A 19364-nucleotide genomic window follows, 5' to 3' on the forward strand; every position below is an offset into this window, starting at 1 on the left:
GTTGTATTATTTTTTTTTACGATGATCTTTTCTTTGAATGAACTTGTTCACTGGTTGGGTTTGACAATCTTTGAGATATGGATCAACTTGGTTGCATTAACATTTTTTACTGTGCTGTTAGCTTTAAAATTAGATGGTAATTATTTTTTGGGCGCGTCAGGATGGTGGGAAGTATTTTCGCCTCTTTTCATAGCCGATGGTCTGAATACGTACTTTTGCGCGATCATACTTATAAGAATGTATATGGAGGGAATGATCAAAGTAGGCATTTTACGAGCATTGTGGAGTCTGATATCGTTACTTTTGGTCTTTGTATTTAAGTATCTTTTGTGTAAAAAGCTCTCTGGACAAAGCACATTGGAGTACTCGGAAGTTTTGAGTCCTGTATTCATTCTCCTGCAATTGATTGCAGTCAGAGCCTGTCAACTACATTAAGGGAAGTGAAAAAATTTTTTTTATGTAAGATAGTGCTTCCACACAAAGCATTGCTATATATGATAACATTATTATGTACCATACAAAACTTGTATATATATTTCATCACAGATTTATTAACTAGATAAATTATTTAAAAAATATTTTATCTATGTCACTTATATTTTTATCCTGCCTATTTAATATTGCATCAGATGATTTGTTTTTTGATATTATTAAATCTATATTATTAAATATTAACGAATAAATACTAAATATTCAATATTAAATACTAATTAAAGAAATATTAAATTTGCTCATAATTTTTGAATTAAAAGATAGTATGTTTTGCATTTATTTAAGATGTTTAGAAAAAATAAGTATAGAGGTATTACATGATGTACAGATTTAATGAATAGATTCTTCTCCCAGTTTTTTTAAAAGACAATGAGCGTAAGAAGATAATAAGCATAAATACAGGAATATTAATTAAATTGATACAATATGTGCATTGAATAATATATTTATATTCTATAAATATTTTGAACATGCATATTGTATGTAATGTGTAATGATTAAGTGTAGCTCTCTTCGGTAATTAGTTTATACATCTATTAATATAAACTTAGTTTTTTTGTAATGTACTATATTGAATCTTGGGATGCAGATATAACAAATAGATATTTTTTCTAAATACGAAATAATTTCTTTTATTATATGATTATCTTAATTAATCTATATTATTAAATATTAAAGAATAAATACTAATTAAAAGAAAAGAAATATCAAATTCTTTCTACTATAATTTTTGAATTAAAAGATTGCGTTTATTTAAAATGTTTGGAAAAAAAACAAATATTAATTTTTATATTCTCGTTTCTCCCTCATCCCCCAAGTCGTTAGACATCGATTTTCAAAAGCTGTTGCCCTGTGATTACAAGGCAAGATTTACCTTGTTTATAATAAAAAGTTCAATATGTAATATATTATGAAACTATTTTTATCCTCTTTGTCTATGTTCTCTAAAGTATTCTTTTATGCCGCAGTTGTGGAATTTATAATTCTTAGGAAACATCGATAAAACTAAGACAGAAGTTTCCTTTTACAAAAATAACAAGGCCTGTGTGAATCATAACATAACGTAGACCGATAAATTTAACGCTGCTCCATTTAAACTCTAAAGATAAACAACTGACCAGCAGGCCAGGTGCCTGCTTTATGTGGGCATGTATGTGCGCCACCCCTTCCAACCCTCTCTTCAACTAAGATCAATAATTCTAACTGAAGGGAGACAGTGGCTGCTGTATTCAGTGAGAAGGGGTGCGTGAATCAAGTCATTCTATAGGTAAAGCCTGTTGCTGCTACTCGCATTTCGCCAACGTCGTCCAGCGGAACGTCGTCGTGTGTGCTACGTCAAAAGGACACGGCAACAATATTAAACGCCTCTCTGCCGTAAGACTTGATCAACTGACCCTACAAGATCCAGTGATGTGCTGTGGACACAACAAATCGAGGGATTATGGCTAACTCGACTGGTGGTCAGTTCTTTCCCCATTACATCTCAATTTTTAATACACAGATTTCACCACACATATAGATATAGAAGTGTATATATAGAACGACTATTGTTGTATATGTCAAACGCGCGATCGGACTTTCCAATATTGAGAAATCATTATATATAGCGCGCAAAATTCTCGCGTAGAATATTATGTCTTGTTGAAACTTATAAGCTTAGAAAACTGAATATGTTAACAATTTATTACACATAGAAAATTATGACAACTATATAACGAAATAAATAGTATTTTGCTATGCTTTATTAATATATAAACACCTCTATATTTTAATATTATATTTATATTTATGTATCATGTATTATGTATAAGTTTAATATTACATTTATATTTATGTATCATGTATCATGTATTATGTATTATGTATATATATATATATATATATATATATATATATATATATATATATATATATATACACACACGTCGTTTCTTACTCGAATCTTCTGTTAATTATAGGTGTAAACGTGACACCTGTCGCCGGACAAAATTGTGCGTCAAACTCGTCGAACTCTGGAATCCTAGACAAATCACTAGTCACTGCTCCATCGTGGAGTTCGGTACAACAAGACTTAAGATGGATGTTCCTACTGCACACGTACGGTTTTGCATGCCTCTTCTTCGTACTTGGGTTTTATACCTTCTTCTCTATTTTAAATTTAAGGTACGTTCATCATTTGCCGACGACATTAGCGAAAGTTTAATTATTAGTTCGAGTACTTTAAGATTATCTCTTTTTTCTACAGATCTCTCATATCAAGCCGGCCGTTTATGTCCACGATTAATATATTCCTATGTTTACTCGGAGCGTCGCGAGCCGCCTGCTTATTCATAGATCCGTACAATCTCAAGGAGACGATGCCAAAGGACATCGGATCGATCATATGGGACATTGGATATCCGTGCATCACGTCTGCCTTCTGCCTCATACAATTGGCTTTCCTGCAACTGACGAAGGTGTGCAACAAATATTCAGTTAATATATTATAGAATACAACATTGCTATTACAAACCTCTCACATGGAATACTTTACAACAGCTGAAATTCGGTCCGGAGAGGATACAAAAGAAATCCTGCCTCAGTCTCATTATAACGGCACACTTCCTCTTCATAATCGCCAACGATATCACTCTGTCCTCCCATAACTGCTTCATGGCGAAATACGTGGTTCAAGCAGTGTTTCTCGTTTGGAGCATCCTCCTGTATCTCGCCTTCCTGCACGCGGCTTACAAGATCGATCATCTGCTCCGTACCATGCCGAGCAGCATGTTGACACGGGACAATTCCAATGCGCATCAGAAAGGTCTGGCTCTTGATGTTTGACTCTTCCCCCTGTATTTCAATTTTAACATATTTTAAAACATACCTACCTTTATCAGCTGAATCAGTTTCTTCTTCGTAATTCAGGTATTATGCAGCTTGCGATGTTGGCGCCGTATAGCAATTTGGCGACCTCGGTCGCTGCCGCGCTGGTCCCCACCTTGCTTGGTCCCAAGATAAAGAATCCGGAAAGCGAACCCGCGAACACGAGTAAAAGTGTGGAAGAGGAGACCACAGAAGAAGGTAATACACTTTATCGTAAATCTCTCATTCTCTCCAGAATGCGGATCTAGATTGACAAATGTTTGATTTCAGAATCACGAATCACGGCCAAGGTCAGCAAGGTGGAGGAGCCGACGCGGAAGGAAGCGAATCGCATCACGATCGTATCCGCGTGCGCCGTACAATTACCGTCACAGGAACAGAAATCGGCGGTGCCGGAGGTCTATGTGAGACCGCCGACTCCGACTCCGTCGACCGCTAATCTGCCGATTATAACCGTGTCCAGTCCGAGTCGCAGAAGTTCCATGGCCAGTCGTCGAGGAAGCGACACGTCCAACAAATCGTCGCGCAGAAATTCCGAGTGTAGCGTCAGATTCGTAAACGAAGACGACATGTCCCCGATCTCGGAAGGTAGACGCATGACGGAAGGTAGTCCCAGGCATTTGCCGAGGATACGAGGTGGAGACGAGCCGCTCGAGAGAAGTCGCTCCCCCGACAATACATCGCGACGTTACTCGGAGAATATTTCACTCTCGGGTAGCACCAGGGAATTAAGACGTTGCTCGGATTTCACTCACGAGAAGAACCGCGGCTCGCAGTTCGCGACTAAGCTTAGGAGGAACAGCGACTTTGGTAATCGGACACCTAAAAGGATGTTACCGCTTGAAAGTGAACACGGTAGATTGCCTAGAGTTCTGGATCTCAGCCCTGTGGGTAAATATCACGCACATCAATAAAGTACCAGATTCATCATACTTTGAATCTTGTTGAACTCTTAACGTATATAGATATTTCCTTTTATCTATATAGTGTTTAATAATATTTCAGGTTCAAGACGTAATTCCGATATTGGTAGCAGCATCGCATCGCCTCGACCTGAATCGCGTAGAAACTCCGAGAGCTGCTATCGACGTAATTCCGAGTTTGTTCATATTAAGCCGTTAATGATAAATCGTCGAAGTAGCGATATCAGCATCAGGACCCTGGACAGGAGTCCCACGCACTTTCAGAGTATAGTACCTGTAAAAATGGAGATACAGGAGAAGTCCGAATCAGATTCGGATCAACCTGATTGCAGCGAGAAGGCGGCGCTGATGAAGGATAATGATAAGAAGAGCAAGGACGAGGAGACGAAAAAGAGCAAGAAGAATCTGTCATGGAATGAAAAGAATATCGAGGACCCGGAAAATATCACGGCGGAGACTAACTTGCTTCCGGAGACGCCTAGCGAAGCAAGAGTTATGGTACAGCTTATTATTCTCACTGAGCACCCCTGAAAGCAAAACATGCATGATGTTATTCTAGAGTCTTTATCGATCGATTCTGTATTGATGCGACAAAGTACTAATACACGCGTTGTTTGCAGGGCACGGATTTTACTCTTCACTCGATATTGAATCACATCGCGTATATGAATCGGGCAAAATCCGACACGCCGTTGCATATACCGGAAGCGGACACCGCGGCTGCCAGGAAATCTCAGGTGCGAAGGGTATTGAACGTCACTCGTGCCACTGCGATTCTAGGAATTCTTCTCTGCATCACGGATGCCTTTCGTATTTTTGGACCATACGGTATTTAATATAATTATTATTAAAAATTTATCCAGATAGCCACAGTAATTATTATGACTTTATTTTGTCAAAATAACTACTTTTGCTATCTGAGTATAGAATGTAACACAAAATAATGAAAATAAAAAAGAAACATTTTATCGATATGACTCTTTTGAAATTTTAATGTTCGTACGAGTAAAATAATGCTAATGTAATTAATTTTGTTTTCAGGACTCTTGGCTGAAACTGTACAATATGGTGCAAAACCGGCACCGATGCAATTTCCCAAACCGGTGCCGTGGCTGGTGTACCAAACGATATCAAGATTATTTGAATTTGTGATGGGCTGCGCCATGGCGAGTATAACTAAACAGCCGTCAGTAAGTCCGCGACATCAATACCTGAGTAGCTATCCAAATTATTCTCCGCGCCTAAAGCGGGGAAATAATCCTTACATATAAAGCAATAGAGTGTATTCAGTCATAATTCAAAGAATGAAGATGCCAAACGACAATTCTTTTCGTTTATTTTGCCAGATTTTAATATCATTCCTTTACGCAACGATTAATATATTTTGTGATAATATGATTCCTTGATTATTTTAAATAATCAAATTTTACGTACCTATATATATACATATATTTTATATATGTATAAAATATGTATATATTATATGTACATTACACAAATATTGCACGCACATACACAAATTTATTATATTCTTTTTATATTAATTATTCTCTTTATGTTCACTCTAAGACCGTGAATATTTTTAATCGAAAAGAATTGTGTTATATTTAATGATAAATACTCTTATTTTCACACAAATAGTCATAATTATGAATTGGTAGCAATTTTTATCAAAGATCATGCACAGGCATTGATACTAATACATGAGACGAGATAGTCTCGTAAAATGTGCTAAAAATATAGCAATAGATCGGATATATAACATTTTATAAACACGAGATATGTGTTTAGACAACATCTAAGATCTAATAGCTGGTGCAATAGTAACGTTTCTAAAATCCACTTCTCGTGTTCATTTGAGGCACGTATATCGCAAAAAAAAACAGATATCTATTTTTTACATTAGATTAGTTTTCCGATTAATTAGTTTAATGATTTTTACTGTGTTCTTCGCAGAAAGATACGCATACATATATAAATATATACATATATATTTTTTCTGCTGTTGAAATATATATCATTTTTTAAACTCAGATATATATATAACTCATGGGAAATATTTTCGAAACAAAATAAAAAAATGAATAAAAAAAAGAAACAGACTGTGTGTATATAAGTATAAACAAAAATGTTAAAAGATAATTGATGACTTTTACGGATAACACATAAAAAATGCGTTTTTACTATGTGTCAACCGCACCAATGCTTAGAAGTACGAATCCAAATTCTCAAAGTGCCCTATTACTGAATGTTCAACAAAATTATTACAATGATTAAATAACATATAGATGACTTATCTGCAAGTGGAATTTGTAACAGTGTTGTGATCCTACATGTGATACCATATTTATGTGTTTAGAATAGGAGGCCATTTTACGCTTATGTAAGCTTATAAATATCACTATATTCCGTGAGATAAAAGACTGTAAAAGTGAATTTACGATTAAAAAAGAAACAGAGCTATATTATAGAATTTTATTGTAATTGTGTTCATTTTATTTTGCTTTCTAACTAGGATAAACTATAGGTACTATTTTATTTCCGCGCGTCCATTAAATATATTTATTTATACATTTCAATTTATAAGTTTGGGTAATATATATATATATATATATTTTTGTAGAAATTTGCGGCTGAAGTTATTTTCTTTTGAATACGTGATATTGTATATATCACTACTACATTTTGCTCATTGTGTATAAATATTTAGACATTTTTATATATTTTTTTCTTTACAAATATATACATCCAATATATCAATTTTCTATTTATATATCATTCCGTTATAATCTTACCGTAGAAAAACCAAATATAGAACAAGTGAGAAATCTAGTAATAATACTTACAGGAGCATAAAAGGTCTCTCAATAACTATCTGTTTGAAATTTATATAGTATAATAAAAGTAGAGTAATATATCTAAAATATATCATTGATGTTTCATGTGCCAAATACTCGTGTTAACTATTTTAAATGTTTACAAGAGATACAAAGTCTTATTATTCTAACAGAACTCTTCTACAAAAAAAAACTATAGGTATAGATAAATATTTATATACAATTGGATGTACAATAACAAACAACAAACTATCGTTTTAATCAAATTGATAAGGAATTATGATATATAATCACTATTTTTACTGATGCAAGATTGTAATGTATATCGCAGCTCTAATAGTTACATATATACATATATATTATATATAAAACAGATATAAGATATATATATTATTAAAGTTTTCACAATAGAGAAAACTCTATTGTGCATCTGATTAAAAAAGTTAATAATTTCTTAATACACATGACTATTTGGTATATAATTAAATATAGTTACCTATATATAATAAAGCTGTGAATTACGATAAATATTATATACATTCCCAATCAAGATCAATTTTGCCATAATTGTTATTAATGAATTATAAAGGAATGCATCTTGAAGAAACATTCTCGAAATATCACGCCCAAAAGTATTAAAGATATCAGTCTATATCATGTAGCACATACAAAGCACTGACTTTATTCTTAGCAATATAACTTTGACCAAATAAAAAAGATGTCGGTTGATTTTTAGATACTTTGTACATCTACGTTTTATGCGTATTAGGAATTTGTCTTGTAGTAGCTTTTAGTAGTCAAAAGTAGAATATAAAATTCGCTATTATTTATATTACTTTATCATATTCTATAGTCAAGATTATATTGTTATATTTAAGAAAAAATATTAATATATAATCAACAACTATGTAAAAGATTTATTGAAGAAAAAAGAATTGTGTAGAAATAAAGAAAAATAAAAACTTAAATACTTTGTTTAATATATATATACAAAACTCTCTCTAATGTATTATATTAATCGATTAAAAAAAATAAGTTTTTTTAAACTTTAAAGATTAATTATAAAGGATATATGAGTTTGGAATACATAAGGAAAATCAGATATTAGTCTTTCTTTTTGCAAAAAGAGATGTATTGCTGATTGTTCTTTTCACATTACATTTTTTAGCATGCCATTTTCAGATGTATTTTAACAATATATTATTCAAACAGTCTGAGAATTATATAATTAAAATAATACCTTTCCTGCTATTAATTATTCTATCATAAGCTTTTGTCAACATAAAAACTGTATACAGGGTGTCTAGCAGTCATGGAAACCTAGAAATACAGGGAATTTTCAGATTTCTGGAAAAATCATGGAAAAGTGATGAAATTTTGTGACTTTTCTGAAATTTCTTTAAATCCTTTTAAAAATGACATTTGTTGAAGAGAATTAACACTCCTCACCAATGAAACAGTGTTTTCTTCCATTCTGGAGTATTATAATTTATTTTATCTGTATTTCACTGAAATCTAAATTTCTATTAACTTTCGAGTTATGGATTAATGTCTTCGTGGACATAGATATTTGTTAAAAAAGGTCATAAAAAATTGAGATTTTTAATCTGGAAAACCTGGAAAAATCAGGGAATTTTACCACTCGATTCGACTAGACACCCTGTATATAATAAACTTAATGAATTTGCCTTTAACTAAAATTCATATTGAATATAAAAAAAAAACAAACCAACCAAAAATAATTAATAACCAATTAATAACATATATCTTACATTTCTAGTCACAAAATCATGATATTCATCATATAATTATAGTTGTACCCATAAGCTTCATTTATGATACACATTGTACAGGTCACATTATACAGTTGTTTTATACATTGATGATTATTTGCCGATTCATCCTTGATAGTCAAAATAATCTATCTCTTTGTCAGGTGTTTTTGTAGTTGATGAGGATGATATTGATTTTTGACTCTGTTTTACGGGTAATGAAAGAACAGTCCTACAATATATAATCAATTATATATAATTATATTATTTATAATTCACACATAATAGCGGTTGTAAACACAGATGATCTTACTTTGTGGAATTATTTCCCTTAGAAGCGTTAAGTACCGGTCCTGGAACTTTTCTTTGTCCTTTTTCCCGCTGTATCACTTCCAATAAACTGTAACTTGGTAGCCAACACTGCAACGCAATTTATTTATTATATAACAAAGATATCGCATATAACTGAACTGAATATAATTAAATAAGTTCTCACTTTATCTTTTACAGCAGTGGCGACAACATTCCTTTTCGGCTCCTCATCGTACGCTTGACTCTCACAGCCAAAATGTTGGCACGATTCGTGAACGAAATGACGTTTTTCTCTGTTCATAACGTCGAATGAGTAACTTCGAGATTTCTGCTTAGATGTCTTCGCCAGTTGGACTAATTCCGTCAGTTTGTCGTGGACCATCTGGCAGAAGTGCGAGTCTTTCTTGGCCCATTGTTTCATGTAATCAGTGTATCTGGGCATCAACTTGCCGCTCAAGTCGGGATTAACAATCTGCAGTCCCAACGCGAGTCTCCTATTTCTTTCTATCGTCTTGCATTCATCGTTGCACTCGAGGGTCTTCAACTGATTCTGCTTCTTCGCGCCTTGTCCGAAAACTTCCTCCAAATCGACGGAATGTCCGAGCTGCATGTCTGCCATCTTACTGGCTAGGATGTTGCTAGCTATACGTTGATACTCTCGTGCATTATCCGCGCAAACACGACTCATAGTTCTATGTCCGCACTGACATGTAACCTGCAATATAACCAGAGATATGCTGCAAAAGTTTTCAATAGTTTTTCATGCATTATAATTATCCTCGTATGCTTCTAGCAACTTGATATACGAAGGACATCTCCGCGAAGGTCGCTCTTACCTTAACCATCTCTTTGCAAGGTGTGTCCGGACACTTGCCTTCGTGGCACGGAGCCGCACAGATATGTCCGCACATCTCCCTCGTAATGATGCAGGGTTGCATGCATTGTTGTCCAGGTCTTTCGCAAGACCCGGCGTGACACATCGTGATACACTTGTGCCGTCCACACAATAATGGCTTATTGCATGGTAAACCGCACGAAATCTCCTTCACGTGACACGGCACAGCCTTTCTGAGCTCGTGCTTGCCGTGGCACCATCTCTGAGTTAGCACACCGCAAGGCGGACACGCGGGCTCGCTGTGACAATTGTGCAGCACCTCGTGATCGCAGGGATGCTCGCGCGAGCATGGCCGATTGCAAACGGGCCTTCTCGTACCGCAGGATACCGGTGGATAGATCACCTCGGCACCGCACTCGCAGTACAGTTCTTCAAAGCTACTCTGCCAACAAGGCGAACATCTCCCTGTCGACGAGAAGAGAAATTCGTTTTTCCTGCTCTGCGAGCCGATTACATGCGTGGATATATAAAGTGAAAAGTCGCGCACTCACCCATGTGACATCTCTCCTGGCACTTGTGCCGACCGCAACTCAACGTCTTGGAACACGGCAACGGGCAGATGTGCTCGATGTCGATGCAACATAATTGATTGCAGTTGTGCTTGCCGCAGGATCGTTTCTTCTTGCAACGTTTCTCGCAGCGCGCGTCGTCGGCTTTACTCGTCAGCTCTTTGCAAGCGATCTCGCGGTCCATATTACCGCATCGGCACTTGACATCGGTATTCAAGTCGCAGTCCGGACAGTCGCCGACATGACAAGGTGCCTTGCAGATGTGTGGATTACCTGCGCGAACAAAAGCGTATATAATGAAGCGCATCTAGACGGTAACAAAACGCACAATTCTTCAGACGACGCTTACTAGGTTGACCGCATTTCAGACGCTTAGAACAGATCTTGTCGCAGGTAGGCACAGGATCCAAGCAGCTCTCTCTCTTCTCCGTCAATGGCGTCTGACCGCAACAGCACGTCGTGATTCTCTCTGGCGTCAAGGAACAAGGCTCGCATGCCCCCAGATGACAGATTTGTTGGCAATAATGTTTCTCGCAGTCCAATGGTTTGTTGCAAATATTGTTACAGGAATATGTGTCTGTGACATTAGCTCGGCAAGGTACTTCTTGAGTCTTCTTACCACAAAAACAGGCTAAACAAAATAAAAAAAAATTATTACAATTATATGTATTGTATATTAATTACTGACTAAAACTATCTATACTAATGTAATGTTGGTAATTATCTTAACTTCAAATATTAAATATAAATATAAAAAATTAAATATAAATGTTAGAGAATAGATGAGGAGATATTACTCTGTTGCACGGTTTTGTCGCAAGACTCGCATTCTCCCTGATGGCATTTTCTCTGACAAGTGTGCTTGCCGCATGACAGATCCTTCTCGCATATCAAATCGCATTGCAACAGTTCATGAGCGCTGCACAGCAGCATCTTGGACGTTCTTCCGCAACCGCAATATTTCGTCACCATCGCCACACACTGCGGACAAGAGCCGGGATGGCAGAGCAGGGTGCATTTATGCGTGCAATTGTTCTTGGACAGATTTCGACCGCAGATTTCGCCGCACGAATGAGCTACGTCCTTGCGATTACACTCCGGCATCTTCCTCTTTCCGCAAAAACAGAAATAATCCTCTGGTACGAGAAGGCTAATGTCTCGGCAGGCTGGGCACTTCCAACTGTTCTCTGAAAAAAGAAAGTATAATGACATTTTATGATTTATTGTAATAATAAAATAACTTCTTACTTACCGCTCTGAGACGATTTCGCCCATTTTTTGATGCATTTTAGATGCAATACGTGATAACAGTTACTGCAGGACCAGACGTATTCGCTTTGTTTGATATGCTCGTAACAGACTAAACATTCTAATATTCCTCTGTTCAATTGCTCCGTCAATCTTTCCCTTTGACTCGCGTCATCGTCTGAAAAGAATAAAATACAATTTTTTTTTTTTTATTATATATTCATTATTTTATAATTATTAATTTTATTTAATTTTATAATATAATAATAATTAATTTATCTGATAGACAATGTATATTCATACCGATTTTAGGTTTATTCTTTAGACTTTTTCCCTGTACACGAGCTGCCTCATTATCTTCTGCTCTATCTCTCCAATTCTCCAAGTTCTTCTCTTTGTAATTTGCTGTCACCTCATTGTTTCTTTTATGCGTATATTTTGTAGTAACTGCCACACTTTTACTTGCAATCTTTCTACCACCAGGTTCGGATTGTACATCATCAGAATTGTATTGTTTATAATAGTGTTTATATTTATAATTGTTGTATTTATAATAGTTAGATGTGTTAGCTTGATCATTGAATCGTTTAGGTTTACCATTTCGTTGTGTCTCATGGGCTTTCAGAGATGCATTCTCCGAATCATTATTCTCGCTTGTCCCTCCGTTTCTACCTACATCGGAGGATAAATCAGCCTCCTGAAGTTCCTTAGCAAAAGCCTTATTTTCCTGTCTGTCAACTGTAAACGGGCTGCCGTATTCGTTTGTAGGTGTACGAGCTTTCCCAACGTATTGTTCCATATATGTATCCGATTGATGTCTCCTATTATAATATTTGCCATTCTGAAATTTATTGTAGTTCCTTCCACCGTTCCCACTTCTCTGATCCCTGTAGTTGGATCTTGGTGGAGCATCTTGCTGATTCTTCTGCCTATAATTGACATCCCTCCTATTATCATAGCGTCTCTCACCTTTATATCTATTATCCATTGAAGATGTGTATTTGTTGATCGATCTAGGCCTGAAATCCTGTCCATCAAAGCTATTCCCTCCCACTGCATTATCATAATGATTCTCCTGTTTGTTAAATCTGTCCTTCTTACTCGACTTAACGCTGTTTGGCACGAATTCGTTGGCTGTGGCTTGTAAATTGGAATTTTGCACTATGCTTGACTGAACGAAGTCGCCTTCGGACGAGATGGGCTTGCTCCTATTACCCCTGGATCTCGGCTTGTAATTGTCCCGGTAGAAGGGCATGTTGCGCCCTGATGAAGCCGGGACGACGCCGTTCACAGGATACGAATTACTCGACGACGAGCTTGGCAGTATGTGTTCCTGATAAGCGTTTTCGAAAGACACCATATTCGACGGATGCTGAGGATTGATTCGATAGAGAGCACCGGGTCCCGGATGATGGTAGCTCCTCGCCGAGCCCTCGTCGAAGTACGTCCAGGTATTCTCCGCGGAGTAGGTCGGATCCTCCGTCTGGAACGAGCCGTCCCAGGTGGCCATATTATATGTTATTGCACAGCAATGCGAAACTTGACGCAACACGACTGATAACGATGATATGGACGTCAATGACGATGACGACGATGATGATAATGATGATGATGATGGATGATGATGATGTATATATAAGCGATAGGGAAACTCCAGTTATCTCTCGGCGAGAAGATTGTCTATCAGCGAAGATCAGCTGTGCAATTCGATTTTTTTTTGACGTTTCTTCTCGGAAAATATGTATCTCTGTTCTAACCTAAAGGAGAGGAAATTTTGCCTGCAGAACAAGTAACGCGTTTACTACTCGTCGGGATTTTTCTCCGCAATTTTTGGTTGACCGCGACGAGAAGAATAACGAGGAAGCCCGCGAGTGCGCGACTCAAATTCCGCGAGATTAAAGAGAAAGGTGGAGAAAGGAGCCGAGAAAGGGAACCCTCCGAACGGAAGCCTCGCGACAGTTCCGACAGTGGTTCGCCGAACGATCGAAATGAACGAGATCCGATGATGGCGCCAAGATATGGTTCTATTCGGCTAACGCAATTTTTTTTAAAGTAATATGCAAAAAATAATAATGTTGCGAAAAAAAGAATATTTCGTCAAATGAATTCTATCTTTACAAGTTCGAAGTTTCTTATTGTTTAAAAATTAGTTAAAACGAATATAAGAAATAGAATAATAAATGTATAACATATAAAATAGAATTTATATTTTTTAGAATTATCTGATTTTTGTGTAAAAATCTAAATAATTATAATAAAATATAAATAATAAAATCTAATACCTAGTAGGCAGATTGAAAAAAGATAAAAGTTGGAGCCATAGAATATTTTTTGTATCTAGAGAGAGATTAAAATAAATATACATAACATATACATATATTTACAAACAATATATAATAATTTAATAAAAGAGAGAAAAAGAAAATGTAATAAAGAACATATAATTTTTCTTGCTTTTTAATGTTACTTAATTTTAAGTATGCTATAAGAATTTAAACAAATTTTTATGGCTTTTAGGAAGGATATAATAGCTCTTTTTCAATATTTAAAAAATCCTTATTATTTAAGAAAAAGCATTATTGTACCTTTGATTATGAAATGCATAAAAAAATATAATAATAAATGTAGTATTGTACAAAATTATAAATTATAATGTTTTATCATTGATATTATATACTTTATCTTTTGGCATTTTCATCAAGTAGATGTAAACATATATTGTACAATTTTCTGTATCAAAATTTATTTACATATATTTATCTATTCTTGAACTAAGTATCCTGTTAAGATGTAGCCACCAGTGTCGTTCATAAGTATATCAGGATGCGTTCTGTTGGGTAATACTTGATACGAACGTAAAAAGTTCGTAAATAATCTCATATTTATTGCATTGCGTTTCTGTTTAAGTTCCATGAAAGTCTCTTGCAAGGGCTCCCGATATGCGTGATAGATGACGAAAGGTCGCGAGGCTCCTAGGAAAGGTAACAGTGCATTCACAATATTTAAAGGATGTTCCTTCGCTATGATGGTCAAACCACGAGCCTTTGTGTTCTTTAACAAATCCAAGGCACGTTGAGTCTCCAAGAACCACTTTGGCTTCTTTACAGGAACTGCTTCTGTAGATTCCTCAGATTCATCCAGTTTCCGTTTCAAAGCACCAGCATCCTTTTTAGTATCACAAAGAGACAGCGTGCCATTCTCTCCCGGGTCAGTTTCAAGCTCTGAAATTTCAGTATCCATTCTAGACACCTCGTTACTCTTGGCTTCTCCATTCAATTTCTCTATAGGTTCTTCAACATCTCCTTCAATGACTCGATCAGCAACTTTCTTCAAGGAAATATTGTCCAGCACACTCGACTCGCCCTGATAGTATAACCTGAGGAAACTATAAATGTTCACCGCAATGTGCCTGTCTCTCAACTCCTGCGGGAAGTTCATGGCCTGAAGAATCGCGATTTGCGGCACGTTGCCGGGATGCAGGTTGATCAGATAACCATCTGTGTTCTCTCCTATCCTATTCAACATAGCCGCAGCTGGTAATCCCTGACAACCACTATCGTAGAGTAGATGAAGACCGTCAGCCTGCACGTCGCTGTAGCAAAGTATCTGCGCCAGAGCCTCCATCCTCAGACCACTGATCTTTTCAGGGTACTGCCTGAAATACATCTCGTGTAGGGATACAATAGTCGGTCTGCATACCGTGAGGAACCTCATATACTTGAGCTCCTTCTTCTTGATGTACTTCTCCTGGGAGTATTCGGTCTTGGCGGCGAAGGACGCGCTGTTCTCGATGAGACTGCCGATGATCTCCTTGCCGGTCTTTCCGGCCTCCTGTAACCCCAGGATCTCTTCCTTCGACAGCCCCTGTGACGTGCCGTAGTCCACGATCAGGCGATTGTCCTGTCCGCAGAGCTCGCCCTTTAATCCGCTCAGATCGTTCCGCGACTCTGCTCGTTCCACCAGCTTCAGGGTGTACGTGTTCCTGCTACCGCGCTTCGGCACCATCTCGAACGTGCTCCAGAACGGCTTGCCGACAACCTCGTGCATCTCCACCTTCTGGTTCTTCCCTAACATCAGAGTGCCATTCTCAGACACCTTATATACCTTACTGAAGTTGTGCTTCTTCACTATCACGTGGAACCCCACGGTGATTACTGCGGACTCGCTACTCGTCATCGTGTTCCTGGATGGTTGCTCGTCAATTTTCAGGTTAAAAGAATGTGTGAATTTTTTTTCTTGTTATGTGACACATGGATTATATTGATCCAGATTTTATTATATATTATTCTTTCTATTTTTTGATGAAATTAAGTTATTTTAATTGTATCCTATTTTTCTTCTTTGATCCAGGCAATAATTTACTGCTTATTCCTTCCTTTCTTAGTTCTTCCTCGAAAAGAATACGTTGAATAATTTTTAGGTTAGGACACCCTGTCAACACATGGCCGCGTACAATCGATGACAAGTCTCCGATCAGTTCTCTTCATTTGAAGAATTCTCGTGTAATCGTAATAATTATTACGTTTCCGTGTGAAAATCAACGTGCCCGAAGCGATCATCAGGAGCGAACAATAATCAAATCACAATATCACACACGCAGATAAATTGACGTAAGCAATATGTATTACATTTATCGATATAGGTTAGGTTATCGTTACATACGTCTTCGTCAGCGTTTTATAATGATATATATTTATTATCCTGATTTATTGCAGGTTTTTCGACTAGGAAAAAAAAAATGGTTCATCACAATGAATTCCAAGCTGTTGTTCTCGCTGGAGGAAAGGGTTCTCGTATGACAGAACTTACGGCAGGTCAGCCGAAATGTCTGCTCCCGATCGCGAACGTCCCCATGATCTGGTATCCTCTGCAAATTCTCGAGCGTTCCGGCTTCAAGGAAGCGATCGTAGTGGTATCCGAAGTAGCAAAATCCGAAGTATCGGCGGCGTTGGACAGATTGGGTTTAAAAATCAAGATGGAAATTGTAGGGATACCAGGCGCCGAGGATCTTGGCACGGCCGATTCCATTAGACTCATCCACGAAAAGATATATACGGATTTCTTGGTGATATCCTGCGATCTGATTGCAAATATTGATATATCGAAGATCTTGGATTTATATAGAAAACATAATGCAAGTGTGACTGCTCTGATGCTGCCTGTCCCAAAAGTGTCAGATGACTTTGTAACTCCAGGTCCAAAGAATAAACAGAAACCGGAAACAGACTTGATTGGCATCGACAATAATACAGGACGATTAGTTCTCCTGGCTTCTGCATCTGATTTTGAAGAAACGTTTAACATCTCGCAGAGGCTCCTCAGGAAGCATACCAGCTTCACTGTTCATTCCAAATTGATGGATGCACATTTATACGTCATTAATAAATGGGTGTTAGACTTTCTGGTATTTAATAAGTGAGTAAAATTTTATCAGTGAGAAATATTAAAAAAGCTGTAAATCTAATGAATAATATAAAAAAAAAAAACTGTTACTAATGAATAATATTCCACAGAAATTTTACCACATTGAAGGGTGAACTCTTGCCATACATAGTTAGCAAACAATTATCTAGGCCCAAACAGTCTGACGATCGAAATACTTCCATGGTGCAAGTAGATCTGAAAGAAGATATTTTTCGATTTGCAGCAGAAAAACCCTTAGATAAACTAATAAGGAAGATGTCAGCATTCAATGATCATAGTACTGATTTGGAAGAAGTATATTTTGGAGACATAATACGATGTTACAGTCATATATCAAATGAAAAGTTCGGTCTTAGAGCAAACACTATACAGATGTATCATTTTGCAAATGCTAAGGTGAGATACGAATCTTTATGAAAAAAAATGTGTTTATTATTAATTATATTTAGAATTTATTTTTAATTATATTTATACTTTAATATATTTATCACAAGTATAAACAAAAAACCAGTATTAACTAAAAAAAGAAAACATTTTTAGATACTAGAGTGGTGGAGCGCTGATGACAAAAATATCGGGCAGTTGCCATTATTAAGTATCTCGAACACGGCGATCATACGCAGTACGCAGATTCAGGAATGTTGTATAGATGATAATACAACTATTGAAGAGAAAACGTCCCTTAAGCACAGTCATATTGGCCCTAACAGTGTTGTGGAATCTAAAACAAGAATATCTCAGAGCTTGATAATGGGACACGTAACTGTTAAGCAAAGGTAAGTTCAGAACATTACTGAGTATCATGAGATTTCTCTCATATTCATCAAATGTAAGCAGCTACAATTTCTCTCTATCATCTTTTTCAAAGATGCATTATCCACAACTGTATACTATGTAATGATTGCATCATTGAAGAAGGCACTGAATTGAAAGATTGCTTAGTTGGAGCTCAACACATTGTAACTTCTGGCAGTCAACATTCTCGCGAAGTGCTCACTGATGCGGACAGGCTTATAGAAATTTAATTAGTTTTATATTGTTGATAATGAATACTTACTAAATAATAAACTAATAAAAGTAAAGAAATTTTTGTTTTGACCATCTTAATTAATGCAATAATTTTATATGTATATATAAATTAATAATGTGCAGATTAATAGTGCTTTTATAATTTCAACAATCTTTCGAATTACATAAACAATCAGGTTGATAAAAATTGCTGATTTTGCATAAATTGTTCTCATATATTTTGTTCGAGAAATATATGCATTTATTATTATTTTTAATATATATGTATATATACATATATACACATATATACATATATACACATCCTGGTAACACAATCTGATAGCTTAGATACATCCTGAAGAAGTGCATAAGAAAACTGACAGAATTACATAATATCTGTTACTGAACGAGTACTTACTGTACTATTGCAACAGTCTGCTGTAAGAAGCTAGTGTGAAATTTTATATGCAGCAAAAATGTGAAAATAATTCTGAAGTATCTGCCCGACAGAAAATTAACAAAGCAAAGCTGCAACATATCTTTCACAATTCTGTTGCACTATGACGAACGTAAGTTTTTATCAACAGAAAAATAGTCAAAGTTGGAAATAGAAAACGCATGATCTACCCGAAAGTTAATGCACGACTTTTCGTCCAGTTTTACAGCAGAACTGCAATAAATTTTACCAGGATATATATTAAATAAGCTACATAGCCGTGATTTATAACCAGAGACAATGGATTCTATATAATTAAACTTTAATTTTATTATTGAAAGTAAAGTATCTTTATTGTTAAATGTTCAAAACATTTGATCATCACAAAATTTTTTCTTGATCGAATTATGAAAGTTGCCATTTAATCATAGATGCTTATATAGAATGTTTTTTCGTAAGTAAAGAAATTTAAAAATTCAGAAATCAGTACGTTTTATTTGATAATTAAACACAAAGCTTTCGTCTGTTTTTTTATTTCTGTCTCATCGAACGTGATATATTATTTACTCTATTGTCTGAACGAATTGATAAGTTATAAGTTTGATTGAGTAAGATATATATGTATGTCCGTCGCAATATG

General features: G+C 35.9%; 5 protein-coding genes across 5 annotated transcripts; 3 read left to right on the forward strand and 2 right to left on the reverse strand.

The window, feature by feature from the left end:
• Positions 1-7: 7 nt before the first annotated feature.
• LOC114928315 (transmembrane protein 203) lies at positions 8-578 on the forward strand. Its single transcript, XM_029299419.2, has one exon. The coding sequence runs from the start codon at positions 22-24 to the stop codon at positions 433-435; it is 414 nt and encodes a 137-aa protein (XP_029155252.1). The 5' UTR covers positions 8-21; the 3' UTR covers positions 436-578.
• Positions 579-655: 77 nt separating this feature from the next.
• LOC146725289 (uncharacterized) lies at positions 656-6753 on the forward strand. Its single transcript, XM_085490201.1, has 9 exons — positions 656-1952; positions 2451-2655; positions 2738-2948; positions 3031-3295; positions 3400-3555; positions 3628-4248; positions 4363-4778; positions 4901-5108; positions 5322-6753. Exons 1-9 carry the CDS (start codon positions 1934-1936, stop codon positions 5549-5551), a joined length of 2331 nt encoding a protein of 776 aa, XP_085346327.1. The 5' UTR covers positions 656-1933; the 3' UTR covers positions 5552-6753.
• Positions 6754-8227: 1474 nt separating this feature from the next.
• Positions 8228-13859, reverse strand: stc (nuclear transcription factor, X-box binding stc). The gene is made up of 9 exons (XM_029299530.2): positions 12157-13859; positions 11858-12031; positions 11403-11792; positions 10955-11236; positions 10588-10878; positions 10038-10501; positions 9386-9916; positions 9203-9309; positions 8228-9121 (listed from the first exon to the last, which is right to left on the reverse strand). Exons 1-9 carry the CDS (start codon positions 13361-13363, stop codon positions 9016-9018), a joined length of 3552 nt encoding a protein of 1183 aa, XP_029155363.2. The 5' UTR covers positions 13364-13859; the 3' UTR covers positions 8228-9015.
• Positions 13860-14367: 508 nt separating this feature from the next.
• On the reverse strand, positions 14368-16704 carry Trmt6 (tRNA methyltransferase 6 non-catalytic subunit). Its single transcript, XM_029299525.2, has one exon. The coding sequence runs from the start codon at positions 16027-16029 to the stop codon at positions 14614-14616; it is 1416 nt and encodes a 471-aa protein (XP_029155358.2). The 5' UTR covers positions 16030-16704; the 3' UTR covers positions 14368-14613.
• eIF2Bgamma (eukaryotic translation initiation factor 2B subunit gamma) lies at positions 14636-18367 on the forward strand. The gene is made up of 6 exons (XM_029299526.2): positions 14636-16062; positions 16274-16463; positions 16569-17268; positions 17367-17673; positions 17818-18053; positions 18146-18367. Exons 3-6 carry the CDS (start codon positions 16592-16594, stop codon positions 18300-18302), a joined length of 1377 nt encoding a protein of 458 aa, XP_029155359.1. The 5' UTR covers positions 14636-16062; positions 16274-16463; positions 16569-16591; the 3' UTR covers positions 18303-18367.
• Positions 18368-19364: the final 997 nt, after the last annotated feature.

The sequence above is a fragment of the Nylanderia fulva genome, unplaced genomic scaffold, assembly GCF_048542155.1.
Source record: "Nylanderia fulva isolate GAGA-0341 unplaced genomic scaffold, ASM4854215v1 Scaffold1, whole genome shotgun sequence".
Classification (NCBI taxonomy): Eukaryota; Metazoa; Arthropoda; class Insecta; order Hymenoptera; family Formicidae; genus Nylanderia; species Nylanderia fulva.